This window comes from Phalacrocorax carbo, chromosome 3, assembly GCF_963921805.1.
Source record: "Phalacrocorax carbo chromosome 3, bPhaCar2.1, whole genome shotgun sequence".
Taxonomy (NCBI): Eukaryota; Metazoa; Chordata; class Aves; order Suliformes; family Phalacrocoracidae; genus Phalacrocorax; species Phalacrocorax carbo.
The window spans coordinates 127,155,823-127,171,279 of NC_087515.1; the positions used below are offsets into that span (position 1 = coordinate 127,155,823).

Below are 15,457 nucleotides of genomic sequence, written 5' to 3' on the forward strand. Positions count from 1 at the left end.
AGGAGCCACAGAGCGACAAAACTTTTTCAACTGCTACATTTAGTCTTTTTCCAGATACATAAATCACAGTAAACCAAGCCCCTAGGTTTTGGGGGAGTAGCAAGGGAATATCTCTTCAGGGGAGTAACATCTCACAATGCAGACCTGACTAGGCAATGGAAACAGGTCTATCCTTGAGTCAGGGGGCATAGCCAGGTCAATACTAGTACATTAAATAGTGCTCAGAAGGAGGCACCGTAGCATCTACACAGTGTCGTCTGCAGCATTATTAATTCACTGTAACTGTCTTTGGCAGTTTTGGTCAACCAGCACACCCCTGACCAATTCACAGGCTTTTTTGAAGATTTTGCATGGAGCAGAAACCACGAACACTCTGTTGGATGCCGCCACTCAGTCTCAAGGCTACGAGTGGTAGTATGGATGTGGCCAGCACTGAGAACTGGCTTGCTTAGTAAGAGCTGCAGCTAGAATGTAGCTGTACGGACATGGTGCTACAAAGCCAGGATGCATGAATCCACAAAGATGGCATCTGCAGTCTGGAAAATACGGAAATGAGAAGAAGGTGCTATCTTTAGTCTCATAAAGCAACTATCAAATCCCTTTCATGGTTTCAACAGTGTGTACATGGGAGAAGGAAGCAGGAGGACAATACAAGGGGATGACTCCCATCCAAGAAAATGACTGTGTGAGAAGACAGACGGACTACAGCCATATAAGTGCTTCAGTCCAACAGGAATGTGCTGTCCTTCGGACAATTGATTACTGAAAACATACAAGCCATTTTAAATTTTAAAAGACAAGCACACAGATTATTCCACTAAAAGGAGGGCAGAGCAGCCAATGCGGCAGTAGACTAGCAACTGACTGGAATTCTAACAACTAAAATTTGGAAGTCGCATCTCAGACTGAGACGTTCAGAGCTTGACAAGGAGCATTTGGAAACAGACATTGTGTTCTAGGTTTGGCCTCTGCATTGGGGGAGGCAGGGCTGCTCAAGCCTTTCCTCCAAGCTTTGTAAGAAGTGTGACACTGACTTACTGACTCACACGACAAACTCCTGCACAGCCTGAAAGTCCCCCACATCAGCCCTGAGTAGCATGGCTTTCAAATAGAAAACCTCTTCTTAAACATCTCTCCTTGAGATGGTTTTCACTAGATATGTCAGCTCGCCTTTCCTTAGAGATAAACCCATTTTTGGCATTTCTTACCTGTATTTCTCATGTCGCCATTTCCTGGCTCATTTCTCTGTCAACACCAAACGTCATGTGCTCCAGTACTTGTTGAACTGGAGGATTTAATGATCCAGAACCTCCACCCAGAATTACCTCTACTCAAAATTCCTACTTTGCTGACTCTTTGACGTTTAATACCAAAACATACTTTAGATTATCTAGTTTAATACCCAGTTTGTCACAGGCTTAGAAACCCAAAACGTTTGCCCTTCTAGCCCTGTGAACTGAAAAACTCGCATCTGCAAAAGCATGGCTTTCCAGATGGCTTCAAAAACATGAAGCGACACAAAACTTACCATTTCCTGCAGCAGTTTGTTGCCACGGCCAGTCATTCCCTTTTAAAATTTGGGTGTGATTCCCTAATTTGTCTAAAATGTCAGGGCTGAGTTTCCAGATCTGGGTTCTCAGGCCAAATTAATATACTTTAGCAAATTATACATAATCCTTTAGTGAATCCTGAGTATGCTTTAGCGAATTACTAGTGAATTACACATAATGAACTCCAGTGCTCATATACGCAAGAGAAATGGTTGACCTGTCGTATGCAGCTGCATGTGGGGAAGCGATCTGGCCCCCAGTTTGTCCCACTTTGATGCAGCGGGGATCTGCTGTGCACGTGCAGTGGTTTCAGTTGCCCAGGAATGCAAGGGCTGCTGGACAAGGCCGTAAGAATAAGATATTCAACGACTTCCAACTTGCGTTCTACAAAGTCCTGTTAATCTGCAGACTACTGCTGAAAGGCTTGCAGAAAGTAATCTAAGAGCAGCAAACCCACTGTCAGATTAAATCCATTATACCGTGTTTAACACCATCACTGGAAAAATGTTGGTAATTTAGAAGAAAAGAAAAAAAAAAAACCCAAACGAAAAACCCAAACTAAAGTCAATGATCCCAGCAGTCTGTCTGTCCATGCAAGGTATCCTTCTAGCCATTTTAGACAACTTCTTTATCATTTTTTTAACACTTAAAAAGATACAGACACCAAAATCAGATACAGCATCTCACTGCTGGTCTCACTAGAGTCATACACAGTTGTAAAAACTGCCTTGCTTACACTTACACACACAGCATGCATTGCATCTGACATGCTTCTTATTGGTCTTCTTGATTTTGAACTCTTATTCACATTTTCATTTTCTACACAACCACGAGATCTAGAAACATTGTTTCTGACTTTTATGTATGGAAAACAACTGCAGGAACTGGGAATTTTCCATTAAAAACCCAAAACAAATATTGCAAAACTCAGTATTATTGAACAGGTTCCAACATTGCCAACTACCTACTACTTTTTAATGAATAACTACAGTAACATTATTTATAACTGTTATTCTAGCAGGGCTTCAGTTATTTTCCCTTTTAAAAATATTTTAATAAACTTACCCTGTTTAAAAATCAATTTACAAGGCAGTTAAGTAAATCAGCCATTGTAGAATCATCATAATTTCATTCACCTCATTAATTAATGGATATTCTTCACTACCTCACCCCCACACCCACCCCCCATATTGCTGTAAGAGCCTCTCATCCTCCTGAACTCCTCTGGCTAGCTATAATTCAATTTGCTTCCCCCCTCTTATTCCTTGTGAAATACAATCAACTGCAAAAGTAACAACAAGCAAAATAAGACAGGGAGAAGCAGAATGATTGGGGATGTGCAGGAGAAAATCAAGACAGCAAACACTTTTCCTGAGAACAAAGACTGGACCAGCTGCTTTGCTGTGGTCAAGCTCTGGCAAACTTCGCTGCCAGTGTAGCAAAATATCCTCCACACTAGTGATGGTGTCCCTGTGCTCGGCCCTGGGGAGGCCCCACCTCGAGTGCTGGGCTCAGGTTTGGGCCCCTCGGGACAAGAAGGGCCTTGAGGGGCTGGAGCGTGTCCAGAGAAGGGCAGCGGGGCTGGGGCAGGGTCTGGAGCACAAGTGTGCTGGGGGGCGGCTGAGGGGGCTGGGGGGGTTTAGCCTGGAGAAGAGGGGGCTGAGGGGAGCCCTTCTCGCTCTCTGCAGCTGCCTGAGAGGGGCTGGAGTGAGGGGGGGGCTGGTCTCTGCTCCCAAGTCACCAGCGACAGGACGAGAGGAACCGGCCCCAGGCTGCGTCAGGGGAGGTTTAGGTTGGAGATTAGGAAAAAATTCTTCACCAAAAGGGTTGTCAGGCTGCCCAGGGAGGTGGTTGAGTCTCCATCCCTGGAGGTATTTAAAAGAAGGGTTGACATGGTGCTTGAGGATATGGTTTAGTGATGGGCTTGGCAGTGATAGGTTAGCGGTTGGACTCGATGATCTTAAGGGTCTTTTCCAACCTTAACGATCCTATGATTCTATAATCACATGCTGTATCTTCTGATCAGTTAGCAAAACTCTCACCAGTTACAATGAACTATCAAATTTCCTTGGTGAGATACCCAAAACAGAGAGCCAACCAAGGAAGAATCGCCATGCATTTTCCTCCCAGAACTTTTGAAAGCAAGACCTCTGCAAAGTACTAATTAAGCTCAAAATTAAAATTGACAAATTTTTTTAACAACTGAACCCGGCCCTTAGAATGAATCCAAGTTTATTTAGATCCTGACAGCAAAAAGAAAGCTTAAAGTATCAAACTTCTTAACATTTCTTACATTAAGCTGGCAGTAACACCCCAAGTAAGATGGCCCGCTTCCACTTACTGCCTCTTGGTATCTATAAAGCATTAAAACTTCATGCTTATCTTTTGTGGCTCAACCAAAAGGAACCTAAGGTACCTGAACACCAGATCGAAGGGAAAACTATAAGGAACTAAATAAAAAAGAACTTATTTTCCCTCCCAAATCTACAGATATAAAATATCCAGCAGGTCTCAACCAGCCAGATGCAGCATCGCTCTTTTTCACTTCTAAAGCCACTTTCTGGAGTGATGGCTGTTTAGGGGCATAATTGCTCTCCATACCATCACTCTTCCTTGTCATACCACCGAGACTTATTCAGCCTCTTTTTTGTACGAATTTCACCCTTTAGATATGGGGGTCCCTCCTTACTTTGAAAGGACTGATCTAGCATGGGGGTATGTGGCCAGACACAGAGGCATTCTCTTCCCTTATCTTCCCGCATCTCACAGAGAAAAGTAAGAAACAACACAGCAAGGTTTTCTCACCTACTATCATAGCCACAGGTATAAGAATCATTTACCCGACACTAAGTTTCTAGGTGATGGAACACTGCAGAATAATCCCATAAAAAACAGCTACGAGCTAAGCCCATGTCCAATTGAACTTGCAGAAGTTCAGAGCAATTCAATTACCCATTTGGGAATAAGGCCAGACACCAGCCTTAACACCTCTAACACTTGAGAAAATGGCTCTGGACTCTTTAATGATCACAAGAAATCATTTTTTTCCACTCTTCTACTCACTGTTCATGAGTAGGAAGTACTCTAGCATCACCAAAGAGATCCTCTTCTGCAGAGGTCCTTCTCCAAATTTCCATTAAAATTCACTGCTTTATCTAATAAGCTCTGACAAAGCTCAAGACTCTCAAAACCAGTTGCGCTTTTTGATCTGAGACCTATATTTGATATAATCTGCATAATATGGATATGGGCTAGAGCCAAAGTGTTCAGAACAGGATCCTAGGTCTGGTAATTGGTTTAAGAATGATTCTGATGAAGTCACATCAACTGTGGCAAACAGGATGGGGAGAGGTGCCAACTTCCACCCTTCTTTGACGTATGGCATACACTGCTGGTCCAGGGTCGGACCCTAACAGCACTACACCGTCCTGTTAACAGCATCTCCACAATTTGTAATCTAATCTTTTACAGCACCATCATTTTTTTGCAAAATAACACTGTGAAGCTGTGGCTTTTCAGCTGACGTAGGTGATCCCAAAGTATTCAGCAAAAAAATTACTTTCTGCAACTAGTTAACTAAAGAAGTGTTTTGACTATCACAGTCTTCGTCACAGCCTGAACTCCTTATCCTGCCAGGTTTTTCCTGTGTGTATGTGCATACAGTACTAGTGAGCACTGCCATCTGAACAACTGTGGAGGTGGACGTCCTCCAGCTATTAAAAACATAGCAGAGAGAGCAGCTGTGCTGGCTCTGCATGCCCAGCTCCGAGCCACGCACCGGTGTAAGGATCCTTGTTCGGGATGACTGGGGTACTATGCTTCCTTTCTACGTGAGGTCTCTGATCTAGACAGCAAGCAAAAAGGGATATTAAGGATGGCACTGCTACTTCCAAAGGCGCTATAATTTGCTTATTAACCGGACTGATATTCAACAACTTAATTCACATGCACTACTGCTCCAGATGCTTTCTATCAGAACCAGTGACTACAAAGAAACGCCGCCTCCAGCTGCCCAGTCTGTTAATTTTTTAACTGTGTAAGCTTGTTTCTCTCTCCATGCATTTTTGTGAGATCCAAGGACCCAAGCAGTTTCATGCGCTCCTCCTTCCTTTTCTACATCCCACGCACCGTTATCCATCCCAAAGGACGCAGCTGGTTCTCACAAGAAGCTCAAGAGAGGGGCTTTCATTCTGAGCTCTAGCTGTTCCACAGAGCGGCTGACATATATCACAAAGTAAAGGGTGCAAACACCATGCACACACGTTCAGAGGGAAAGGCTGTGACTCATCAAGTGCAGCTCTAAGGCACTGTTGGAACAAATTTGGGACATTTAGGGCATAACACCATCTAGTCTTCTGAAATTCAAGCTTTGGCCTTTTCTGTCCTTACTGAACAAGTGCATCTCCTTGTACTCACAGATAATTTAAATATTTCAGAAACACCCAAGGCTTTGCACCTTATTAAGCAAAGCTGCCTTCTAAACAGTAGTTGATGCTATGAATTCTGGGGCGCAACAGAGGATTAAGGATCTGACTCATCTGAGCCAACACTTATGCTCATCAGTTGCAACTCCAGTATTTTCAGTGGAGTTGCACCCGTTTTCAAGAGAGAGAGAAAAAATCAGGCCTCAAGTGCTCATCATGTCAACGAACACAGAGCCATCCTTATCCATACGTTAGCATAATTATCTCCTGCAGTTGCATCTCTTAGTTCTGATTTTCAGAGGACTCTACTCCCATTCATCCTGATTCACAAACAAAATGTAATGCTTGTAATGACTGCTCTCATCCCAGGGAAACGAAAGCCTCACATTGCAGCAAGGAGTGAAATCAGACTACAAGCTGATCTATCGAGGTTAAACGTCACCGGTTCTGTTTATGAATGCAAAACACTGTCTTATGAATGCAGAACACCGCCATACGCTTTCGATCAAAACGGTGACAGTTAATAAGAGCAGCCTGAAACTTCTGAAAATAAATCCAACGTAATCAAATACTCACCGCTACACAAATTATAGAAGGCAAGCTGAGAGCAGAATATCAACATATCATTTCTTCAGGAGGCTTCAAGTTTTCTCAGCTAGTTAAAGAGCCCCAAACCCAGATTCATCACTTCTACATAAGCCGTTCTTCGACTCTGTCTTTGAAATTCTTCACTGCCGATAAAATGTTTTTTACTGGATGCTGGCACACTGGCAGTAAGCAAACCCTAGCAGTTTCACCACTGATTCCACTTGGGTGAGTAACTTACTCTGCTTTATAGCATCTGCTTTACATCTTTGGGAAAGAGAGAGAGAGAGGACTTGAGATCGATCTTACTAGGCAAAAATATAATATAAATGCCAATTATTGTCATAATCCGAGTCTTACAGAAGGGACTGACCTCTGACTAAGCACAGGGCTGGGAGCCAGATACTTCTGAATTCTACTCAAGGCACAGACTGATTCACACTGACACCTTATCTGTCTAACCCTAACCTTCCCTACTTCTAAAATCTGGGTTTCCTACTATTGTTGCAGTTCTACAAGCAACGAGGCAGGAATTCAAACTCTGAGGCTGGATTCAAGGGCAGAATGAGGGATCAGAAGGACTAACCAACAGAAAAGCTGTAGTGGCAGCTGAGTGCCGAAGCAGGGCCCAAAGCCCAAACCTGTGCCAAGAGCAAAGGAGGAGCTCTTGGATTCGGGAGCTGAAGACTAAACTTTGGATACATAAGCTCTGTAACAGAATCAGATCAGGACTTGTGCGCTTGAGCTACACAGCTAAGCAAATCTCACCAAGACACCGTAATACTGTCTTTAACCCACATGAAGAAAGAGAGTCATTGTGGCAATAAGACTGAGATGTGGGCCTAACCTAGACACCAGACCAGCAAGTCACATATTTTCAGCTGTCAAGATTACTGGGGTAGGTATACTGCCGTCTTCTGCCTCCCCCAGCTCACTTCAGAACTTGACCAATCCTTCATTAAAATCCAGGCAGACTCTCAGAATTCTTCTCTATTAATTCTGCTAGCTGGAGCGTCTAAATACTTGAAACGCATCTTTCTATACAACACCCCTGTGAGGCAGGGAAGTAAAACTATGCTAGTTTTTGAGACCAAAAGCTCACAGAAGGGGGCTGGCCTTCAGACACGTCAAAATGACTCGTTCGAAGTCACGCAGGCATTCTGCAGGAAGGCAGACCAAGCGCCTGGCCAAACTTTAGTTGTTTTCTCACCACATATACAGCCATCCTACAGGGCCCATCTACAGCAGCAGATATGACAAGGTGTAGGACAGGTTTCAAGGAGTTCCATCACAGGATTTCCACCACTTCTCTTCCACAGGTGGAGAAAAAGAGACATTCTGAAGTATTTCAGGCACCTTCATTCTCCTTCAGGATCTATCACCAGCAGTAACAATCAGCACACTTCCTTAGAAGATAAATTTGTTACTTCAGAAAACTAAAACCCAACCCAGCAAATACCTGAAACTTGCCTACTCCTAATTTTGTGCTTAACTACAAAGCAAAAAATTTTTTCCACTAGAAAACAGTTTGCAAGTGTACTTTCACTGGCACACAGACTTAGTGAGACAGAGATTATACTTGGAGAACAACTCAGGAATAGATAACAGCGGCTCCTTGAAGAATATAAATGATAATGGCAAAAACATGGGCTTTTGGCCACAGCTGCTTCCATATTAGAGTTTTATTTTATTTAAAAGCATTTCAAAAAGTAACACACAGCCTAATTAATGCTCTTAAAGCAACCAAACATCTCTTTGTGTAGCCCAGACCTGAACTAGAGAAATATCCTCTTGCATGGCACAGAGAAGACCCAGGCTGTATTCTCAGGGCAAGTCCAAATCTTTCTGTGTCCTGCTCGGAGCAGGAGAACACCTACAGATGCAAGTCCTGAGGCTGCAGATACATGAGAGAGCGTGAACCAACCTACAACCTGTTCTTCTGCCCTTCTGCATAGCTCCAGGACTTGGTGGAAATGTCCACCGACCAGTTCAGTTCACTAACTCCGCAGGAAAATCATCAACCAACCGACCCACTCATAGCTGGCTTCTGCAGGGGCTGGTGAGCTGCGTTAGCTTAGGGAAGGCTCTGACGATTGCTATCACCAACTAAACAGATGGGGACAAGCTAATTTGGCCAAAAGCAGAAGTAAGTGTAAGAGGCACACATGCAACAAGATTTCCTTCAGATCCCTTTCAGAGTGGCTTAGCTGCCTGTGAAATCATGAATTAACTCATCTGGTTTAAACTGAGGTAAAACTAAGGGCTCACACAAAACAATGTTTCAGTTAAGGAAGCTTAAAATGCCAGCTGAACATTCCTACAGCCACCAAGTACTTACACAATACCTTGTCCTGAAGACAAAACCCAACAAATTAGCCGAGCCCTCTTTCACCCAAGTTTAATTAACATGTTTCATGTCACGTTTGAAGGAAGCTGGACAGTTAATGCAGCTCAGCCACGTGGTGACTTTCTAAGCCACTGTACCTCCGCTGCCTGCTCTTCAGTGTGTGCTGACTTCGGTATAGGTCGCATACTCGGTCCTCTCTTTCTGTTGTTTTCCCTAAATGATGACAAGGCTTCAATCTAGTCCTTTTTCATCTGCATTACTCACACTGATCTTCTTTCCACTCAGCAGGCTTTTACTCGCTCCAAGACAGCTCTGTCACTGCTGGCAGTTCGATTCACAAGCAGCAGCCTGGTAATTCAGGTAAACTTCAAGTGACAATGTTGGAACTGACTAGTTCTATCAGAAATCATATTCTGAGGCATAGTTTGAAACATGCAATACAAATACTGATGGTCATATCTAACTGTTAACACATATTAATTAATCAATACTGCCGTGAGCCTGTGAAGTATAAATAGTTACTCCTGTCATATTTATGGAGAACCCAATAGAGATCTACTTGCATTGGCTACAGGACTTAGTTTCAGCTCAGTGACTAATTCCTGAGAGACCAAAATTGAGAGTCTTGTGTTCGCACCAAACCTCAAATTCCTCTCAAGTACTGACTCTCATCCAACTGTGGATTAAAATTAGATAGGTGAAACGGTAACTGCAGCCAGCTGCCTACTCTGCTCTTCTGACAGAGGATGCTGCGCCATGGTAGGGGTAACCAAAGTACTCTCTGACCACGGTAGTTTTAGGACTGTTCAATTTTAACCTTATTCAGTATTTAAGTTAAAACTTTTTTTAAAAAGACTCTGTTTTCTTCCTTCCTCTTCTGAAACCACGATGCCCACTTATCCTCTTTAGAAGATATCTATGGTTTAATCTGGAAACTTTACACCTAAATGGGTCATCTTGGCCCATTTTCTCCAATTTAATACTCTTTAATCCCCTCCAAATAGGTTCACCCCAGCTTTCACTCAATCAGAAAGTATTCACCTATTCTTATATTGCATTCTCGATGGCTGTATTAACTGCACATACACTGGAATAAATCGAAAAAGCTGCTGCTCCTCTGACCGAGGGTGGCAGCTGATTAACAGGGCACATCAACGTGCCGCAACGATTCCGGAAAGCAACAGAACAACGCGATATCCAACTAAAACTGCGCAGAGGCAGAACATGACTGAAATCTAGCTAAAGCACAGGAAATTAAAACTATATAATTCAGAGTTTGGAAATCTATGTTAAAAGTCTGACTCAAAGTTAAAGCTGACAGACTGTTCTTGTGCTCACACAAAGCACAGAGGAGCTCTAAGATCACTCTGCAAACTCTGAATTACCAGTATAATAAAGATGCACATGGCAGTGTGGCCTTACCTCCAGACTTCTTTCCTGCTGTGAACTAGATCTTTACAATTTCAAGTGGTGATTTTAATACTGAAATCCAACATATTTCCAGCTAAAAGAGAGAAGAGGAGGTGGCTCAGGGGACTGGCAACAAAGTAGGAAACCACTAGTTATGAATAGAAGACCAAGCCACCAGCAACAGAAAATAACTAATTAATGGTTGTATCAAAAGTCTCTTTGAAATACATCGGTAGTTTAGTTTCCAACACAGAACCCCTGCCACTCGTTACTTTTTGCTGTAACTCCCTCTACAGAAGCCTGTGACTGTGCTGCCACTTGCACTGTGAGTGACCACGCACTAGATGAATAATCTTCATCCTTGAAATAATCCCTCTGGGAAAATCTGACTGCATTCACAGCAGCCCAGTTTCTTGCTACCTATTCTGTAGACAGGATTTCTCTTGCCAACTCAGTCTGACAGAAGGTACAATCAGAAGTCAAGAGGTCAAAGTATCTCAAGAATCTGATTGCCAGTGGACAAGCGTTCGGTCATGCCTATAAAAGAGGTATGGGGAACAGTGATATAGGCCTGGCCAGCAAGAGAGACGGATGACAGCACAGTACAGGTCAAGCCTTTCCTTTCAGGCTGACAAGCTTCAAACTTTGAATACATTTGCTTATTGAAGAAACAGCATGGATAGCAATTACATTGAAGATTCACGACAGAAGTCATTTAAAAGAACACACTAATAGGCTCAAATTCAAGGATGAGATTTAGACCACTTCAGTTCATACTGGGATTCGAGATACAGCAGGGGTTGCCTGGACCAACACATCTAATTCTAACGTTAGGTTAGGTGCCCTTTGCTATATAATGCTACATTAATGGTGTATTCATCCCCTTTCACCAAGCCTGTAGTGGTGCTAAACCCTCTTGCACAGCTCTGGTACCCCCCTAGGATGTTCAGTAGATGTATGGAGATCTCTCTTTTAACAATAGCCTTTCTCTGATCAAGGCTGAGTTTCTAAGAACTGCATGATTCTCCTTCTCTTTCAGTGACAGAAAAGTAGAAGTAGAAATAACAAAACAGCCAGACCAAGTGAAGAATTAAATGCTACTGTTCCCTGGTTTAAATGTCTAGCAAATACCAAACCAGGGGCACTCTCCAATTTAGCAAACTGCTGATAATCATAGTAACCATTTCCCTGCTCTTCTCAGACAAATCAAGAGAACCCCCCCCAACAACTCTGGAGCTCTCAACAATGGATTTTTGTGGTTTTTTTTTAGCTTATACTTACACTACTGGAAAAGTTCTGAGCATACTTTACATGGGGATGGGACGTTATAAAGCCTCTTGGGGGTCTTCAGTGTTATTCACCATTCTGTAAGACACAATGAAAAGACACAAGAACGTTAGAGATTTCTATGAAGGGCAAATACATTCTGACTTCTTATCTGACTTACAATTATACAACCGGCTTACAGAGGGCAACCTTACAGCAGTTTCGCCAGGCAGTAGCGTCAAATCAGTTCTCATTAAAAAAAACAAAGGCGCCTCCAGGGTCCTTCTCAATCACCCAATCCATCCCTCGGCTAAAAGGCTGTAGAACGTATACCAATCACTAAATATAGCCACGGTTAAGAAAAATGCTCCCTGGAACCACTGAATTTTCCTATATCATCTTTCAATTTATTCTCTTTTTACATGGTCTTGTTAAAGCCTCACCCTCTTTCTTCACTCTGCCTTCAGGTGCTTTGGCATGGTTTGCAAGGGACCCATGGTCTTAATTAAAGTCTGGCAAATATTCGTTTACACCCAAACACTCTATGAATTATAATGACTCAAGTTATACCTAAACAAGGCCAACCAGCTGAGTATTCTGAGCTTGTGTACACCCATGAGTTAAAAACTGGAAATGTTCAATCACATTACTCTGGATAATCTGTAACTAACCCAGACCCATATATCGTCACAGACATATACTTCAATGCACATGGTAGATTCCTAAGGAGAAGGTTGATGTCTGGTAGTGTTATCAGTCCAGAGACAAAAATTTAAATTCCAATTGATTTCTTTTGGCCACAAGTAAATTCATCTATGCAATCATTTAGCCTTATGACAGTTACCTACCCTTTTAACTCACAAAAGCTATTAAAAGGATTATTTGGCTAACATCCGCAAAGAGCTTAAAAGACAGGTACTATGTTCTGAAAAGGAATGACCTAATAGAATTTTCTTTAGCTATCACCGCTGATGTCTTTCTCCACAAACTAACATGGACAGGAAGTGCTTCAGAAGTCAAACTATTAACCAACGGGAAAGAGAAAGGGAGGATATTATATCCAGGCAGATGCAGAAAGAACTAGAGAGAGTATTTACACTTCAGGCTACGGGCATATGTGAGCTAGAATAGAAAACAAGTGGGTAGAGCAGCACAGGGATTTGCACGGGATAATTTACTCTGTTCTGTAAAGAAACGTCTGTAGTATTAGTCTGTAATATTAGCAACCAAGCCTTGAGGGCGGACACATCTTGGATCTGCTCGGTGGTTAAGAGTGGTCCAGACGGTATAGCCTGGCTCCTCCTCTGTCACACCCGCTACAGGCTTTGGGGAAGAGCTGCACCTATTCCAGACGGAGTCCACTGGGCACACACAGGCTGTACTGTCGCTTATGTGGCTTTCTTCTTTTTTTTTTTTTTTTTTCAAAACTCCTGGAAGAACTTAGGAACTCTCAGGGCAAAAGGCTGGGCTGAATGAACTTTTCCAGAAGTAGCAGCAGTCAGCTTCTGGCCACCAACTTTCCCAGGGGTTTTCTGCCTGCCCCTGCATGATTGCTCCCACCCAGAGACGGCAAAGCAAAGCGCTGGGTGTTCTGGGGGAGGGAGCTGCTGAGAGCTGGCTGCTACCACTTCCAGAACAATTCATTTGGCCCACATCTAGGTCTCGAGTTGCTTTCTTCCTCTCCAGGACGGGAGGTCGCCAAGAGCAAGGTCACAGACAAGATGAGTGGTCCCAGCAGACTACAGGTCATGTACTGTGGCCTGGGAGAGAAATCGTGACACCGAAGTACTGACGGATGGAAAAGACAAACACACGGGTCCCTTGCAGTCAGCCACCCCAAACCTTTTAAAAGATAGTTCTACACCAAAACACTTCTCTGTTAAACCTCTTAACTGCATTTAAAATATTTTCCCTGAAGCAGTCACAAAAAATGTGAGATCATGCTGTTGACTTATTGCCAAATTTTGAGTTTAATACAGAGAGCTGTTTTGTTTTCCAAAGAGGAACAAATTAAGACTTAAAATATACAAACTTTCTGAAGGTCAGAGAGGCTAATGATAGAGAACTGGATTCCTCAGAGAAAGATATGCTTCCAGGGCGAGGAGTGTGGAAGAAGCAAAGAAGAAAACCCACGAAGGAAAGAAAAGATCACCTTCCATCATCATGAAACGCAGTATTAAAACTGGAACATGAGATGAGACAGGGAGCCAAAGAAAAGGCTGCAGTAACTCAGATGTGAGATGACAAAGGCAGGACAATGATATTAGTGATACTAATGGAAGAGGTAAAAAGAATGGTACAGACCTCAGATGTTATAAATGAAGAGCCATTAGGATCTAGCCCAAATCTGGGATGTGAACAGAAGAGGAAGGAACTTTTCCAAGAAACTCCAGATCTGTGAGCGCAGACAGAGGATGACAGCATTTCAGCAGAAATAAACAGGAGAGAGTTCATGAGAAAATAAGAGGAATTCTCAGTTTTTGCTATGTTAAAGGTTGAGGCAGCACTATTACGGTCTGAAGGCAATTGCAAACTGTCACAGAGCGAGCCAAGCAGTAAGGCGGGTCAGGGAATCCTCAGGTCTGCCTTGCTAGCTGGACTTGTGAAAGCAAACGCAGTTACACAGAAAGGAGAGGAAGCTAGTGCTTCCTACGCCTGATGCCAGAACAGAACGGCTGCTATTGAAAAGGGTTACAAATAGTCTTTGACTCAACGTTGGTCTAAAGTTCAGTGGCACAGAAATACCTTCCCTGCCCCCACACACATGTAAAGGTTGCTTAAATGTTTTTGTAATTCAAGGGCACATCAGCCTGGAACAAGCAACCCCTCGCCTATAATTTTAGCCAAAAGAAGGTCAGCCCCAAACAACATAACTTCCGCCACCAACAAATCATGATTCTGAAATCATGAATCAATATCCCCCTTTCCCTCAGCCTCCTTTTAGCATAAACCAAAGCAGCATACCAGGTTTGATCACAGCAGCAAAAGCAGGGGTCACCACAATCTATGGTTGATATGCAAGTAAGAACTCACAAACCTTTGCCCTTTTCGCATTATTCATTAAATAAATTATCTGCTAACACAGGGAAAACACTACCAGCTCTCCTTCCCCTTGCTGGCACAGCCAATAAAAAAAAATTTCAATATTAATATGGAAATCATGGCCTCAGTTGTAGAATCAGATGTAATGAACAATCTTGTCCCCAGCTTAAGTTGCTATAAAGGCAGCTTAAATGTACAATGGATGAGTCTTCATGGCAATCTGTTTTTCAGATATTAAAAATCTCATTTTCTCAGTACCAAGGACAAGTGGAAGTGTGAAGCACTGGAGTATCAACTCTGCATTTGTCTCACTTGACATGAAATCATTCTCATTTTAGTTCAGATTTTTAATACGTTCTTGGGATCCACTTCAGTTTTCTTCATTTCTCACTGTATGCAATTAAATGTTTTGAAGTATAGTTCACCCTGATCCACACCACCCTGCAAAGGCAAGGAGGAAGTCATTTGGTAAAGCTGAGGCTGATATCACTTATTTGGAAGAGAAATTCATTTTCCCTTTTAATTTCTGAGTGAGTCACGTAGTGAAAAATAATGCCACCACTGTGTATTTCACTAATACCTTCCTTGGTCAGTTCTTAAAAAGGGCTTTACAAATAACAGATTAAAAGCTTTTGTCCTCAGGGAAGAGAAACATCACCATTTCATCAAAAGTAAACCATGAACAGAGGGGCTAAAGTCTTGGCTTAAAGCTGCACAGGATAGTATTAGTTGCTGAGCATGGTATCTGCTTGAGGACACGGCTCCCACTACTAACAGCAGGACTATTACCAAACCAGCTACTGAAATGCAGAAGAACCAAGTTTCAGCTTGCT

General features: G+C 42.8%; 1 protein-coding gene across 18 annotated transcripts in view; it reads right to left on the reverse strand.

Annotated features, from left to right (window-relative positions):
- The window catches only part of HMBOX1 (homeobox containing 1), a 127,548-nt gene that overhangs the window by 68,396 nt on the left and 43,695 nt on the right, over positions 1–15,457 (reverse strand). For 15 of the 18 annotated variants that reach the window (XM_064448295.1, XM_064448294.1, XM_064448293.1 and 12 more), the window contains exon 2: positions 11,598–11,681. The exons of 1 other annotated variant lie outside the window; for it this stretch is intronic. In XM_064448295.1, coding sequence (XP_064304365.1) covers positions 11,598–11,620 — 23 coding nt within the window. In that variant the 5' untranslated portion in view covers positions 11,621–11,681. Of the gene's footprint in view, positions 1–10,328; positions 10,411–11,597; positions 11,682–13,886; positions 13,978–15,457 lie in introns of those variants that run through there. 2 more of the 18 variants (XM_064448281.1, XM_064448291.1) reach the window with 2 other exon arrangements.